This window comes from Harmonia axyridis, chromosome 5 (genome assembly GCF_914767665.1).
Source record: "Harmonia axyridis chromosome 5, icHarAxyr1.1, whole genome shotgun sequence".
NCBI lineage: Eukaryota > Metazoa > Arthropoda > Insecta > Coleoptera > Coccinellidae > Harmonia > Harmonia axyridis.
In genome coordinates this window covers 36,105,787-36,119,949 of record NC_059505.1, presented here as the reverse complement: position 1 = coordinate 36,119,949, position 14,163 = coordinate 36,105,787, and the positions used below count along the sequence as shown (strand labels likewise).

Sequence of the window (14,163 nt, the reverse complement as noted above, 5' to 3'; positions counted from 1 at the left end):
ATCTTCTGATAAACACCCTGCACATTTTTGGTCCAAACCGCAAAGTCTTATAATACTACGTATTTGCAGAATCGAATATGAGAAAAGTTTTTCCGAAAAATGCTTTCTCTGCAGAAATATTCAAAAAACTGTGAGTCCTCGTCCCCACCATTTTTTTCATAAGAATCCCATTAACTCATGAACCATTGCGTTTTCAGCAAAGGTATGGCATATTGCTGAAATTGCCATTACAAAAAGCATCTAATGATGCAAATATATTGGGTGTGCCATTTGAAATGAGGAACTAGTAAAGTAGTAGTTGTAGAGATCTGAAAATATTTTAGGGAGGAAGATCATACTTTCAAAACCCAAATTGCAAATTTTCAGAATAAAATTATGATTAGTTTTCCATAAACGTCTAATAGGCTATCGTGGTGAATCACCCTGTATATTGAAATGGCTATGATTGAATAAACTAATTCAATGTGAATAATCTTTGAATGTTTTAATGTAAGAAGTCCATATTTGAGTGAAGAAAAATCAGGAATTTCAGATAACATATGAAGAGCACAGAGAAAAAAAATCCAATCAATGACTCAAAGTCGAGAAAAATGAATAACTAAATGCTCTTAATATTTTCAAAATCTCTCTCCTTCGTCGCAATGTCAGATTTTGTATAGTTTTGAGTTATTAATTTTTGAATATTTTATAGGATTTTCGCAACGAATGATCTTTACTATGTAACTTTTTCCTTATGTTGAATATATTGAGATAAGAAAAAATAATAAACCGCACCTAGTTTAAAATTTGGTCAATAGAGCTCAAGCTCTGAATACAGCCAAACGTCCAAACATATGTTCTCCTATTGAAAATACAGGACGGAGACTGATAAAATTATAGTATACTTAATATTCATTATTATGTTCGAAGGATTCTTCGAAACCCCCCTGAAATTGTATGCCGATCCCAGTGTCCCACACTACCTGTGCCGATCTCTCTAGCTTGTCAGCTGTCATTCGTGACGAGAACAGGGACCACAAGTTGAACTGCATTTTAAACAAGAGCAGGTGTTCGATATATCGCAGACGTACCTTTCACAAGGTCTCTTCCTCTGTACACTTCTTCGAATCGTGAAAGAAAGATTGGACCCCTCAGAATGGAGGATGTACGAGGGTTGTTCGATAAGTTTCCAAGTGGACCAATTCCAGAAACTAGAACGTTTTGAGTTTGCAATGGAAATTCAGTTTTCTTCGAGGTTTTTCCAATATGGTAATCGAGTTGATTCAAATCTGGGCCTTGCAACTGTAACAATAGTTGGTTTTAGCTTTTTCGCTCTGTTATGGTTTCAAGTAAGGCCAATTCGAGGGTAGCACTGACTTAGCCTCAGGAGCTTTTGAGAGCTCGTAATTTATGCGTTATTTGTGTTTTTGGTTCAAAATACTTCCCATTAATGGAAAAGGATGTATCAATTAAAAGAAGATCATTTGGAATTATTAGGTGTACAACTTTGCTTTCGCCGATTTGCAATAGATGGCTGTAGCGGTGATTGGTAGTCGAAATAAATAGATCGTTTATGTCATAAAGTGATCTTAGGTATTTCTAAACATAATGCCATCGAAATATTAGTCGATTTGTGTCTACTTCATAAAGTTATTCTCGATAACACATGTCAGCTTACTAGCCAAATAATCGTCGTTTGCGGTAGGTTTCAATTTTTTGCTTTAATATGAAGAAATTTGCGGCTGTGGCTCATCGAATGCTCTCAAATACTTATGGTGAGGCCGCTATTAGTGAAAGAACGTGCAGAGAGTGGTTTCAAAGCTTCAAGAATGGTAGTTTTGACGTCGAAGACCAGCATGGCGGTGAAAGAGGGAAGGTTTTCGAAGATGCGGAATTGGAGGCATTACTTGATCAAGACTCGTGTCAAACGCAACAAGAATTGGCAGGATAATTGAGAGTGACGCAACAAGCCATTTCAAAACGCCAGAAAGTTATGGGAATGATTTAGAAACAACGAAATTGGGTGCCGTACGAGTTGAAGCCGAGAGTTGCTGAACGGCGTTTATTTGCTTGTGAAAATCTGCTTACAAGGCAAAGAGGGACGGGATTTCGGCATCGCTTTGTGACTGGGGGACGAAAAATTCATTGCGATAAGCCCAAGCTCAGAAAATCATGGGGATATCCCGGTCATGCTTCACGGTCGATGGTCGAACCGAATATTCACGATTCCAAGGTCTTGCTCAGTATTTGGTGCGACCAGCTTGGCGTAGTGTATTATGAATTGTTAAAACCGACTGAATTAATCACAAGCGATCGTTATCGAACCTAATTGATGCGTTTGAGCCGAGCATTGAAAGACAAACGACCGCAATACAACGAGAGACATAATAAAGTGATTTTACAGCATGACAATGCTCGACCCCAAGTTGCAAAAGTGGTCAAGACATACTTGGAAACGTTGAAATGGAAAGTCCTACCCCTCCCGCCATATTCTCCAGACGTTGCTCCCTCGGACTGTCACTTGTTTCGATCAATGGCACACGGCCTGGTCGACCAAGCTCTTCCGGTCTTATGAGGAAGTAAAAAATTGTATCGATTATTGGATCGCTTCAAAAGATGACCAGTTTTTTCAACTCGGGATTCGTACGCTGTCCGAAAGATGGGAGAAAGTAGTGGCCAGCGATGGACATTACTTTGAATGATAAATGTAAAACCAGTTTTTTACAATAAAGCATCGAATTTCGAAAAAACGGCGGAAGCAAAGTTGTACGTAGAAAACGTATAGTGCAACCGTTCTCAGTCGCGAACTTCAAATTTTCGGCTGCAGTAACTTCCACACCGTCTTTCGCAAGAACCGCACAACCTCGCCATCGTCTACCTGCCTGGCTGTACACACCACTCCACACGTCTTCCACGGTCAAACCGGTGCCTCGACCATCGGCAACCGACAGTCCACAGGTGACTTTGCACGGTGCAACACCGCGAGCACTTCTTCGCGTTAATCTCACCGCCGAGTTTTTTTAACCGCTGCCGCGTCTAGTGTGCGGCGTCGAAAACGCCGATTTGTGTGCAGTTTGTCCAACCACAGAGGAACCCGAATGTTGCTGTTCCGCACCTCATCAGGGCCGCCACCTACAAGACGTGAAGCATCGGTATGTGTTTTGAGCGTGTTGTTGTTGTTGATATTACGGGTTTGGCGATAATAATTGAAGTAATAATGATGGCCGAGACCGGGGATTCATTATCATCGAGCCCAGTCGATGATCTACCTCGGTTTGCTGAGCGTTTCGCGCTGCCGGTGTCGCGCGAATTCGTTTTGCGTCTGTTTGTCGTTTTCTGTTTCTTTTTTTTGTCGACGGCCGCCATGAGTTGTTTCTTGTGCTGTTGCCGGGGCGACAGGGCGAAGAAGGGCAAGGTCGGCTCGGCCGATGTGGAGGAACAGGTGATTTTTTTTGTTTGAGTTTTGTGTGTCGTTTTTGTCTCGTGTTTTGTGGGAATGTACGTTTTGGAGCGTTTGGTTTGGTTGTGATTTGGGGGTTTGTTTGGGTTGTGTCTGTATGGGTTGGTTTTTGGATGGTTTGAGGAGAGAAATGTCAGTTTTTGACGTTTCACCTTTGAACGTCACCTTGACAGAAAGTACAATAATATTAAGATATTAAACGGTCCACATTTGGCAACTTATCGTTGATGAAAACTCATGGGTATGGTTGAATGTATGATTTTATGGTGTTATTTCTTTGTATGAGTAACTTATTTCCCAATGAACATAATATTACTTTAACCAAACCTTACACAAAAATCAAAAATTAAAAGTATCTTTTTTCGAATTTATAATATGAACTTATTTATGACAATAGAATCAAATGAAATTTCTTAAAATGAAGCAAAAATGTCGTAAAGGTGAGTTGATCCAAAAGTGAAAAACAACGTAAATTCTAAACTATGCTCAATTATTTCTTCTCTTTCAACGCAGAATATATCTACACGTGACGAAAAAAATCTGAAATTATCTACGTAAACAAATTTCAATGAAACATTAATTCTAATATCCAAATGAACATTTTCAAAATTCATATCTCTAGAAGTATAAGTTTGGTGTGATTGTGAAAGGAGGGTGTATGTTCACTGTTCAGAGTGTATTTGTTGTTTGTATGGTTGTTTTTCTGATGGTTCGAGGATCGAATGTCACTTTTTGACGTTTCACCTTTGAACGTCACCTTGATAGAGAGCACAATAGCATATTACGATATTTAAACTTAAAATTGAGGAAAGCAGTGTCATTTGACTATACTTATAAGTCTAGTTGAATGTATAATATAAAATTACTGCCTTCTATCAAAAACTTCAATCTCGATGTTCACATTGAAACAAAATTTATCACCTACATAATGTTAATTCAACTAATGTACAAAATTTGAAAAATTAACAAAGCTGAAACAAAAATCTAGAATAAACAGTCTCTTTATTCTAATATACGATATGAACTAAACTATGAAAATTTAATTTCTAACAATAAAACAAAAATGTCGTTGATCAAGGTGAGTTGATCCAAATTAGGAAAACACTGCCAATTTTATATTATACTCTATTATTTCCTCTTTTAACGAAATATATATCGACACGTGACGAAAAATAAATGAAATTATCAAAGTAAATCAATTTTATTGAATACCTAGCAGTAGTATTCGAACCCAGGCTCATTAATTCTGAAATACGAATGAAAAGTTCAAAGTCATATATCTGGAACTTCAAGTGCTAGGATTTTGCCTAAAAAATATTGTATACATACATATTATCATCGTAGCAATAATATACAGGATCTTCCTAAATTGGAAGTAAAAAAGGAAAAATTTGTTTGAAATTTTTTTCCGAAATCAGTAGCAGATACGACAAAAATACAAGAAACCAAAATGTGTAGAGTACTACACATTTTGTTTTTGGTCCAGCATGACCAAAGTTTCTTTTTACATTTTTCTAAACTATTAGTGACCCACCGAAAAAATGGTCTCGAGAAAAGAAACGAGCACTTTCAGAAAAATCATCCTGTCGATTTGTATTTAAAATTAGCATATCACATGATGAAAATTTTCAAATTTGAATATATATGCCGAATTTATGTTGAATATCTTGTGAAGAGAAGAGGCCGAGAAAAAAACAAGCGTTTGCAGACACATGTTAATAGGACTTTTTTCTTAAAATCATACAGGGAATCTCATTTTCGTTTGTACCTCCAATTTAGGAAAACACTGTATTTTGAAAAAATGAATATGGGCTGTAAGAATGGATATTTTTAAGATTTGTTCCTATGATTTTTTGCTCAAAAAAATTCATGGATCGTGTTCCTACTGCAGAGAACGACGTGGTATAGCAACCGATTTTTTGATTCTATTCATTCCTGAACGTAAACTGTTAAAATTTAGTTAGATTGAAATATTTTTCCTCGAATGATTCCAAAAGTTTGATAATCACAGAAATATTAACACACCGCAACGCTGTGTTAAATGTTAATAAACCCACTTTAGATGCTAAGTACGATATTTTCCTTATAAATATCGAATATCAACTAAATATCACATTTTTGAATTATCCGAGATTCGAACATTTTCGGTCGAAACCCAGCATAAACTTATATCGTGTTTTCTTTACGATTTAATGTTCTAACGTATCCGTCTAAATTTAGAGCATGACCGACGAAATATTCAGTTTTTGAAATAATCAGTTATGTTTTCTTGAAGGTCACTCAGAAATAGGTTGATGTTGAAGTCATTTATGACTGTTCGATTGTTGATGAAGATTTTATTGAGTCATAAAGTATATGTGGAACCTCTTTCGCTATTAATATATTTGACTTTGTTGGTTTATTATTGGAAATAACAGAGATTAGAGAGAGAGGGAGATAGTTCTCTAAAGCCTTCGAATTTTGCATATTTTGTAGAATATGTAGATCAGAATTTTTCTCGGAAATATGAGAGTCCTCTACATGAAATTCGGCATATTGATAACATTTATAAAACTTATGTGATAGAACTTTCTGTAAACAGGGCGTTAACAAATAAATGCGAAAGATTTTAGGGAATGAATCCTTTTCAAAAATTAATTGGGCCTCTCATGTAAGCAAAAGACCTTAGGCCTTTCCTTGGAAAGTGACACGCTTTCAGAGATGAGAAAAAAATGAAGTGACAAACACCTATTAGATTTTTTGATTCCATTGACGTTCATTTTTTCATTTTTTAATTAGGAAACTTGCTTTCACGGACACAACACTAGAGTTAAAAATTTGTAGAAATAATTCGTTATTTTCAACTCATATTTTCAAATTGGGTTATTTTGTTCTGTTAAAAAGTTTTCGTAAAAAAACGCAATAAGTTCGTCTCAAGTGTTTTTTACGAATTCTGCAAATGGATAAAAATAATGATTTTTTTCTAGAGTTTTATGGTAGAAATACGGTTGTCGAAGTATCTTGTTTTGGATTTGGTTATATATATATATATATATACTTTGAATTCTACATTTGATGTCTTTTAAATCGGACGAGTCTTATAACAGTTTGCTTTTACACATGCTACAATTTGGCGTCCTCTAGATAACGTTTGAAAAAACATAACCGGAGATTTGTAAGTTTCAGAGTAAGTTCGAAAATTGAATAGCATAGTCGATTCCTTTAATGAACCAAATCCTCCAAATGGTTTCGAAGTTATAGACATCTGCAGTATTGTTTTGTCAATAACTCGAAAAATAGCGATTCCATGCAATTGAAACTTAGATGTCAGTTGTGAAATAATCGACATCGGTAAAAATGTGATTGTGGAAGTATCTTATTTCTGATTTAGGGATATATACTTTGAAAACAACATTTATATCGAGTCTTTCATACATGCTACACACAATTTGGCGTCCTGTTGATAACTTTTGGTGGAAGATACCTGGAGATTTGAAATTTTCAGGGTATGTTCGACAATTGAATGGGATAGTTGAGCCTGTTAATGAGCCAAATACACCAAATAGTTTCGGAGTCATAGACATTTCAATATTGTCTTGTCAATAACTTAAATACCGATACGATGAAATTGAAACTTAGACGTCAGTTGTGAAATAATTGACACATTATGCAAAATTTCTTGAAGATCTTGAGGAGAAGCACTAGTAGTTTGAACGTCCTCTTTGTTTCAGTTTTTTCACAGTGCATAATTTTGTCTGGTTGTATCAAGTGGACTTCGAATTAAGCAAGAATCTTTCTTATACGTTTTGCATTACAATAGGAATTTCTTGTTGCAATTTGCATTAAGGCGGAGAGCAAATTCACACGAATTGCAGGCAGGCGGCTTCTCGATTCACAATTTTTTCCGAGTACGAGTGAAAGTCCTATTGTCAGATAAATCCGCGGACAACATTTCGAATTCCATTCTTCAACGGTTGCATAAAGCGCTGTTTTCGATCGGCATATGCAGATAATAAATGAAATGTTGCCGGCTAAATCGTGGAAGTAAAGCCGGTACAAGAGAGGCCTTTTGTTGAAAACGAAAACGCGAAATGTTGGTTCTGCCTCGACTTCTGGGTTCGTTCGTGCCCATTCCACGGATTATGGTTATATTTCGAGATGATATCTCTCGGGCCACTGACCGGTGGTGGTAGAGGTGAACTTGTTTCAGGTTTCAGGGTTTCGAGAATCGGGACTGACTCTTTCGGATAATGGCTGCACAGTGGGTTGTTTCGGGGAAAGGTAGCTTTTTAGCGTCGAAACGTGTTTCAAGGTCTTTGTGGAACCAAATAATTTTTGTGCAATTCAAGAGGTTCAAGGTTTTAGTTCGTTGTTTCAACGAAATCGGTTTATAATAAGTATATTTTTCTACATTCATGTAAAAAGCAAAACTTTATTGAACTATATTTAGTGGAAAAAGAAGTTCTTTATTGCACTAGTGAAATAAAGTTTTTATTGCACTCATCTGTCATTCTACTTCAACGTGCTGTCATCATGACAAACAAATATTTCAGCCTGAAGGAAATAACGATGTACAGTTACCAAGTACTAGTACGTTTACAGCAGTAACAAATAAAGAAGTGGATTTAAAAAGTACTTCACTACGAAATATTCATATTGAAAATTGCACCAATTGTTCATTCACTTTCAACATTGAGGGTAAAAATAAAGTTTGAATTAAATTGTTCGTAACGTATTAGTTCCTGTTTCAATGCAAATCGATATTAATATTAAAGTATTCAAGTTGCGCTTTTCATTTTCCTACACCTAGTGCCGCACCTCAAGAAATCATTTTTTGCTTTTTGCATGAACGTAGAAAAAATGTTGTATGCAACTCGTTCAAAAATTGTTTATTGCACTCGACGTGAAATTGTCCGACGAGGCCGTTAGGCCGAGTTGGACAACACTTCGAGTGCAATAAACATTCACTTTTTGCACTTGTTGCATAAATAACTATTTTAATTATTTCCTTTTGTTCCTTAGAGTACCTCGAATCATAAGAAAACGATGAAAGTACTTCCGTATAGTCAATGTGGTATCCATGGGTGCAATTGGCGCCTGAACGAAAGAGCGCACAAAAGCACGTCTGAGATTTTTAAATTTTTTTATATTCTGCGATCAACACGAAATTTTGCATAACATTTCAAATTGTTATCTTTTATACCGGGTGTCCCAAGTTAGAGCATAAGGCAATATTTAGCTAATTCGACAAGATAATAAAAAAATTAAAAACTTGCTTTGTAAAATTGCTTTGTATAACATCAAAGTACCTTCCCAGTGGTGTATAAAAAAGTTTCGTGCATTTGACAGCCCTGTGGTAGCTACCCCTCACTTTTTATTTCCAAATGGCACCCCCTGTATATTATCAGTGGAAATTGCGTGTCATTCCATTTGGAATACAACGTTAGCACATACTTGGTATTTTTTATTAATAACAATAAAAACATAAACATTTTGTGTAGTATGAATTGCAACCAAAATACCAACTATGCAATTCAAAAAACGAAGACACATTTAAAGCAAGTTTTTTGTTATAAAAAACATTGGTTTTTCAAAACAAAAAATTCACCTACTTCTCATATGTGAAGTTTGTACAAATATGGGTGGAGGCATTTCCTTTTTTTAGGGATAATAAAATAACGTAAAGGAAGTTACAAAATATCAATGTTTTTGTTGTTATTACTGAAAAATACCAAGTATGTGCTATCGTTGTATTCCAAATAGAATGACACGGTATTTTCACTGACAATATACAGGGGGTGTCATTTGAAAATAAAAAGTGAGAACCTTTTTTATAACTCATTGGAAAGGTTCCAATGATGTTATTCAAAGCAATTTTTTTATTCTTTTATTATCTTGTCAAATAAGCTATATAGGTATTGCCTGTATAGATAACTTGGACACCCGGTATATATACACGCTAAAATTAAACTCGTTCACTGAAGTATTATTTTTCGATATTGTGCTTATGTTTTCTATGGTTCGGTGACGCGATCAACGAGAAAATTTTCACGAGGTTTTTAAGTTGTTATTCTACATCCAAATGCAATTTTTCCTCACAATGAACTCTGCAGTTATGAAATTAAAAAGGAATCAAATCAGTTATATCTATATGGAACCTCTTATCGGTTTTTACCAATTAACAAATTCATTGGCAGAATTCTAGAAGCGATCCTACCCTCAAAAATGTAAGTTTCTAGGTTCTTCTTTACAAAATTTGAACTCTGTTGGATCCGACGTCAATGAAATAACAGTTTTTTTTCGATATTCAGCTTCTGATGATGCTGTCAAAACGAAATTTCCCAAAAAGATTGAAGTTCTATATTCCAAATATACATGCAAAATATGAGTATCATCCCAATCTAATCTGTTTTCACGAAAATAAGCGATGTTTCTTTTTCCAAAATTTCCTGAATTTCCTACAGTTTTGATAATGTGAGGTTTTGGAAATTTTGCCCGGAGCTTGGAATTCGTATTTTATATCAACACCCACAATCTCAACTCCGTCGGATTCGTGATGACGAAAATATTGGGAATTTTTTTTTATATTAATCTTGAATTTTCAATGGTTTTGGTTACGCGATCAACAAGAAATTTTGCACCAGGCTTTAAAACGTCATTCTTCATTTAAATGCAATTCTTCATCCCAATCGAATCTGCGATTCCGAAACTAATAGAAAAAAAAATGTTGACAGGTCGTTTTTACGGAACCCCTTGTCTGACTTTCCCCATTAACGAATCCAACTGCGTCATTGGATATCTGAATACGTCCTGAAAATTTCAAGCTTCTATGCCCTTTAGTTCGAGAGTTAATGTGTTTACGGACGGGCAGAACTTAATCTTATCGTTTGAGACCAATCCCGACTCCCAAATTTCGGAAAAAAGACACATTGTGATGAAATTATAAAGCGCTCTGTTTAAGAAAGGACGTTTAAAAATATCCCTCTCAATAACTTATCCCGTTCTCGCGAAAAAAAAAATCGAACGAAGTTGAACCATCTGAACCTCCTTTTTCCTCTGCCACCGCGTTGAGCGGATGATCTCTGATTATCCGCAAGAAGTAATTTCAGCCTCGGTTACCGTATAACATTATTAAGATAATCGTATTCATTATCAGCTGCAACCTAGCGATGTGACAGGAGCATCAGAGCGTAAAAGTAGAGAAAGTAAATTGGTAAATTGCTGGCGTTCTTCAGATAGATGCTGCTCCGGTTCTTAACCGAGTTGAAACTGCGGATTGGTTTTTGCCGGGATGTCGAAGCGAGCTAAAGAAGGGAAAAAATTGTAGTTTGGTTTCCTCTTTGTCCTTTGCCGTGGTTGTAATGCGTTTGTTGGAGTATCTGGTTTCTAATTTCGGAATATATACTTTGTATACAACGTTTGCTGTCCGTACATCACCTTTTGAATCCGGCGAGTCGTATATCTGTTTTTACATATGGTATATTTTATATTAAACTTTTCTGACTAATTTTGAGCTCATAATAGTGTTTCTCAGGTACTATCACTAAGCCCGGCTAGCTCAGTCGGTAGAGCATGAGACTCTTAATCTCAGGGTCGTGGGTTCGAGCCCCACGTTGGGCGAAAATCTTTTGTCGACGAAGGTGATTTGAGAGAATCATGCGCACCTTTTAGTTAAACTTTTCTGACTAATTTTGAGCTCATAATAGTGTTTCTCAGGTAATATCACTAAGCCCGGCTAGCTCAGTCGGTAGAGCATGAGACTCTTAATCTCAGGGTCGTGGGTTCGAGCCCCACGTTGGGCGAAAATCTTTTGTCGACGAAGGCGATTTGAGAGAATCATGCGCACCTTTTAGTTAAACTTTTCTGACTAATTTTGAGCTCATAATAGTGTTTCTCAGGTAATATAACTAAGCCCGGCTAGCTCAGTCGGTAGAGCATGAGACTCTTAATCTCAGGGTCGTGGGTTCGAGCCCCACGTTGGGCGAAAATCTTTTGTCGACGAAGGCGATTTGAGAGAATCATGCGCACCTTTTAGTTAAACTTTTCTGACTAATTTTGAGCTCATAATAGTGTTTCTCAGGTAATATCACTAAGCCCGGCTAGCTCAGTCGGTAGAGCATGAGACTCTTAATCTCAGGGTCGTGGGTTCGAGCCCCACGTTGGGCGAAAATCTTTTGTCGACGAAGGTGATTTGAGAGAATCATGCGCACCTTTTAGTTAAACTTTTCTGACTAATTTTGATCTCATAATAGTGTTTCTCAGGTAATATCACTAAGCCCGGCTAGCTCAGTCGGTAGAGCATGAGACTCTTAATCTCAGGGTCGTGGGTTCGAGCCCCACGTTGGGCGAAAATCTTTTGTCGACGAAAGTGATTTGAGAGAATCATGCGCACCTTTTAGTTAAACTTTTCTGACTATTTTGAGCTCATAATAGTGTTTCTCAGGTAATATCACTAAGCCCGGCTAGCTCAGTCGGTAGAGCATGAGACTCTTAATCTCAGGGTCGTGGGTTCGAGCCCCACGTTGGGCGAAAATCTTTTGTCGACGAAAGTGATTTGAGAAAATCATGCGTACCTTATAATTAAACTTTTCTGACTAATTTTGAGCTCATAATAGTGTTTCTCAGGTAATATCATTAAGCCCGGCTAGCTCAGTCGGTAGAGCATGAGACTCTTAATCTCAGGGTCGTGGGTTCGAGCCCCACGTTGGGCGTAAATCTTTTGTCGACGAAAGTGATTTGAGAGAATCATGCGCACCTTTTAGTTAAACTTTTCTGACTAATTTTGAGCTTATAATAGTGTTTCTCAGGTAATATCACTAAGCCCGGCTAGCTCAGTCGGTAGAGCATGAGACTCTTAATCTCAGGGTCGTGGGTTCGAGCCCCACGTTGGGCGAAAATCTTTTGTCGACGACAGTGATTTGAGAGAATCATGCGCACCTTTTAGTTAAACTTTTCTGACTAATTTGAGCTTATAATAGTGTTTTTCAAGAACTATCACTAAGCCCGGCTAGCTCAGTCGGTAGAGCATGAGACTCTTAATCTCAGGGTCGTGGGTTCGAGCCCCACGTTGGGCGAAAATCTTTTGTCGACGAAAGTGATTTGAGAGAATCATGCGCACCTTTTAGTTAAACTTTTCTGACTAATTTTGAGCTCATAATAGTGTTTCTCAGGTAATATCACTAAGCCCGGCTAGCTCAGTCGGTAGAGCATGAGACTCTTAATCTCAGGGTCGTGGGTTCGAGCCCCACGTTGGGCGAAAATCTTTTGTCGACGAAAGTGATTTGAGAGAATCATGCGCACCTTTTAGTTAAACTTTTCTGACTAATTTTGAGCTCATAATAGTGTTTCTCAGGTAATATCACTAAGCCCGGCTAGCTCAGTCGGTAGAGCATGAGACTCTTAATCTCAGGGTCGTGGGTTCGAGCCCCACGTTGGGCGAAAATCTTTTGTCGACGAAAGTGATTTGAGAGAATCATGCGCACCTTTTAGTTAAACTTTTCTGACTAATTTTGAGCTCATAATAGTGTTTCTCAAGTAATATCACTAAGCCCGGCTAGCTCAGTCGGTAGAGCATGAGACTCTTAATCTCAGGGTCGTGGGTTCGAGCCCCACGTTGGGCGAAAATCTTTTGTCGACGAAAGTGATTTGAGAGAATCATGCGCACCTAGAGAGACTCTAGTCTGTTATCAACGCTCAGTAAAATCTCCGAAAAAAATATTCTCAAAATACTAACAAAAACACTCAAACACACGGAATTGAATGATCCGTATCAATTTGGGTTCAAAGAAAAACATAGTTCCACACACCAAATCTGTAGAATAGTAATAGACATTATCAACGAATTCAACAAAAAAAAGAACACAGCCATGCTTTTTCTAGACATAGAGAAAGCATTCGACAGGGTCTGGATCCAAGGTCTTACTTACAAAATGATAAAACTCGGACTTCCATACTTTATCATCAAACTAATAAATTCATACCTTTCGAACAGAAAATACGTAGTAAAAATCGGCAATAAAATATCGTCCATCAAAAAAATTAAATCAGGTGTACCTCAAGGAAGCGTCCTTGGACCCAGACTCTTCAACCTCTACATACACGACCTTCCAGGTTTTCCAAACACAAAAACGGCGCTATTCGCAGACGACACTGCATTATACGCTCACTCCTTTCATTCGGCAATAGCGAACAGATTGCTACAATATAATATCGACAAAATAACCGAATTTTACAAAACCTGGAAGATCAGAGTAAATGAGAAAAAAACCGAACAGATCGTGTTTAGCCGAAAACTAAACGACAACAAAATCTCAATTCCTCTTAAACTTAACAACCATCCAATCACAGTTAATAATACGGTTAAATATCTGGGAATGGAACTAGATAGCCGACTTAATTTTCACAAACACATTGAAAAAACTTTAATAACAGCCAACGGGGCAATCAGAATCCTGTATCCTCTAATGTGCAAGAATAGCCGTATGAATCAAAAAAATAAAAAATTAATATACACCTCCTTAATAAGACCAATCATAACGTATGCGGCACCGGCCTGGTGTCACTTGAAATCATGGCCGACACGACCGTTACAAATTTTTCAAAACAGAATGCTGAGGCTTATCACTAACAAGGATAGATACACAAGAATCACAGATTTGCACGAATTAGCAGGTATTGAAACAATAAAAAATCACATAGATAGAATTTCCGCGAACTTTTACGAAAAAACGAGATACGTGAGCGAT

General features: G+C 37.0%; 1 protein-coding gene and 12 non-coding genes across 15 annotated transcripts in view; all 13 read left to right on the top strand.

Annotated features, from left to right (window-relative positions):
• Window positions 1-14,163, top strand: part of LOC123681070 (protein FAM107B) — a 91,829-nt gene that overhangs the window by 4,155 nt on the left and 73,511 nt on the right. The window contains exon 1 of one of the 3 annotated variants that reach the window (XM_045619265.1): window positions 2,890-3,131. The exons of 1 other annotated variant lie outside the window; for it this stretch is intronic. In XM_045619265.1, the coding sequence (XP_045475221.1) occupies window positions 3,078-3,131 (54 nt within the window). In that variant the 5' untranslated portion in view covers window positions 2,890-3,077. Of the gene's footprint in view, window positions 1-2,889; window positions 3,422-14,163 lie in introns of those variants that run through there. One more of the 3 variants, XM_045619264.1, reaches the window with a different exon arrangement.
• Window positions 10,966-11,038, top strand: Trnak-cuu. The gene has a single exon. It is a non-coding gene; the product is annotated as a tRNA-Lys (tRNA).
• Trnak-cuu lies at window positions 11,148-11,220 on the top strand. The gene has a single exon. It is a non-coding gene; the product is annotated as a tRNA-Lys (tRNA).
• On the top strand, window positions 11,330-11,402 carry Trnak-cuu. The gene has a single exon. It is a non-coding gene; the product is annotated as a tRNA-Lys (tRNA).
• On the top strand, window positions 11,512-11,584 carry Trnak-cuu. The gene has a single exon. It is a non-coding gene; the product is annotated as a tRNA-Lys (tRNA).
• Window positions 11,694-11,766, top strand: Trnak-cuu. The gene has a single exon. It is a non-coding gene; the product is annotated as a tRNA-Lys (tRNA).
• Trnak-cuu lies at window positions 11,875-11,947 on the top strand. The gene has a single exon. It is a non-coding gene; the product is annotated as a tRNA-Lys (tRNA).
• Trnak-cuu lies at window positions 12,057-12,129 on the top strand. The gene has a single exon. It is a non-coding gene; the product is annotated as a tRNA-Lys (tRNA).
• On the top strand, window positions 12,239-12,311 carry Trnak-cuu. The gene has a single exon. It is a non-coding gene; the product is annotated as a tRNA-Lys (tRNA).
• Trnak-cuu lies at window positions 12,420-12,492 on the top strand. The gene has a single exon. It is a non-coding gene; the product is annotated as a tRNA-Lys (tRNA).
• Trnak-cuu lies at window positions 12,602-12,674 on the top strand. Its single transcript has one exon. It is a non-coding gene; the product is annotated as a tRNA-Lys (tRNA).
• On the top strand, window positions 12,784-12,856 carry Trnak-cuu. Its single transcript has one exon. It is a non-coding gene; the product is annotated as a tRNA-Lys (tRNA).
• Window positions 12,966-13,038, top strand: Trnak-cuu. The gene has a single exon. It is a non-coding gene; the product is annotated as a tRNA-Lys (tRNA).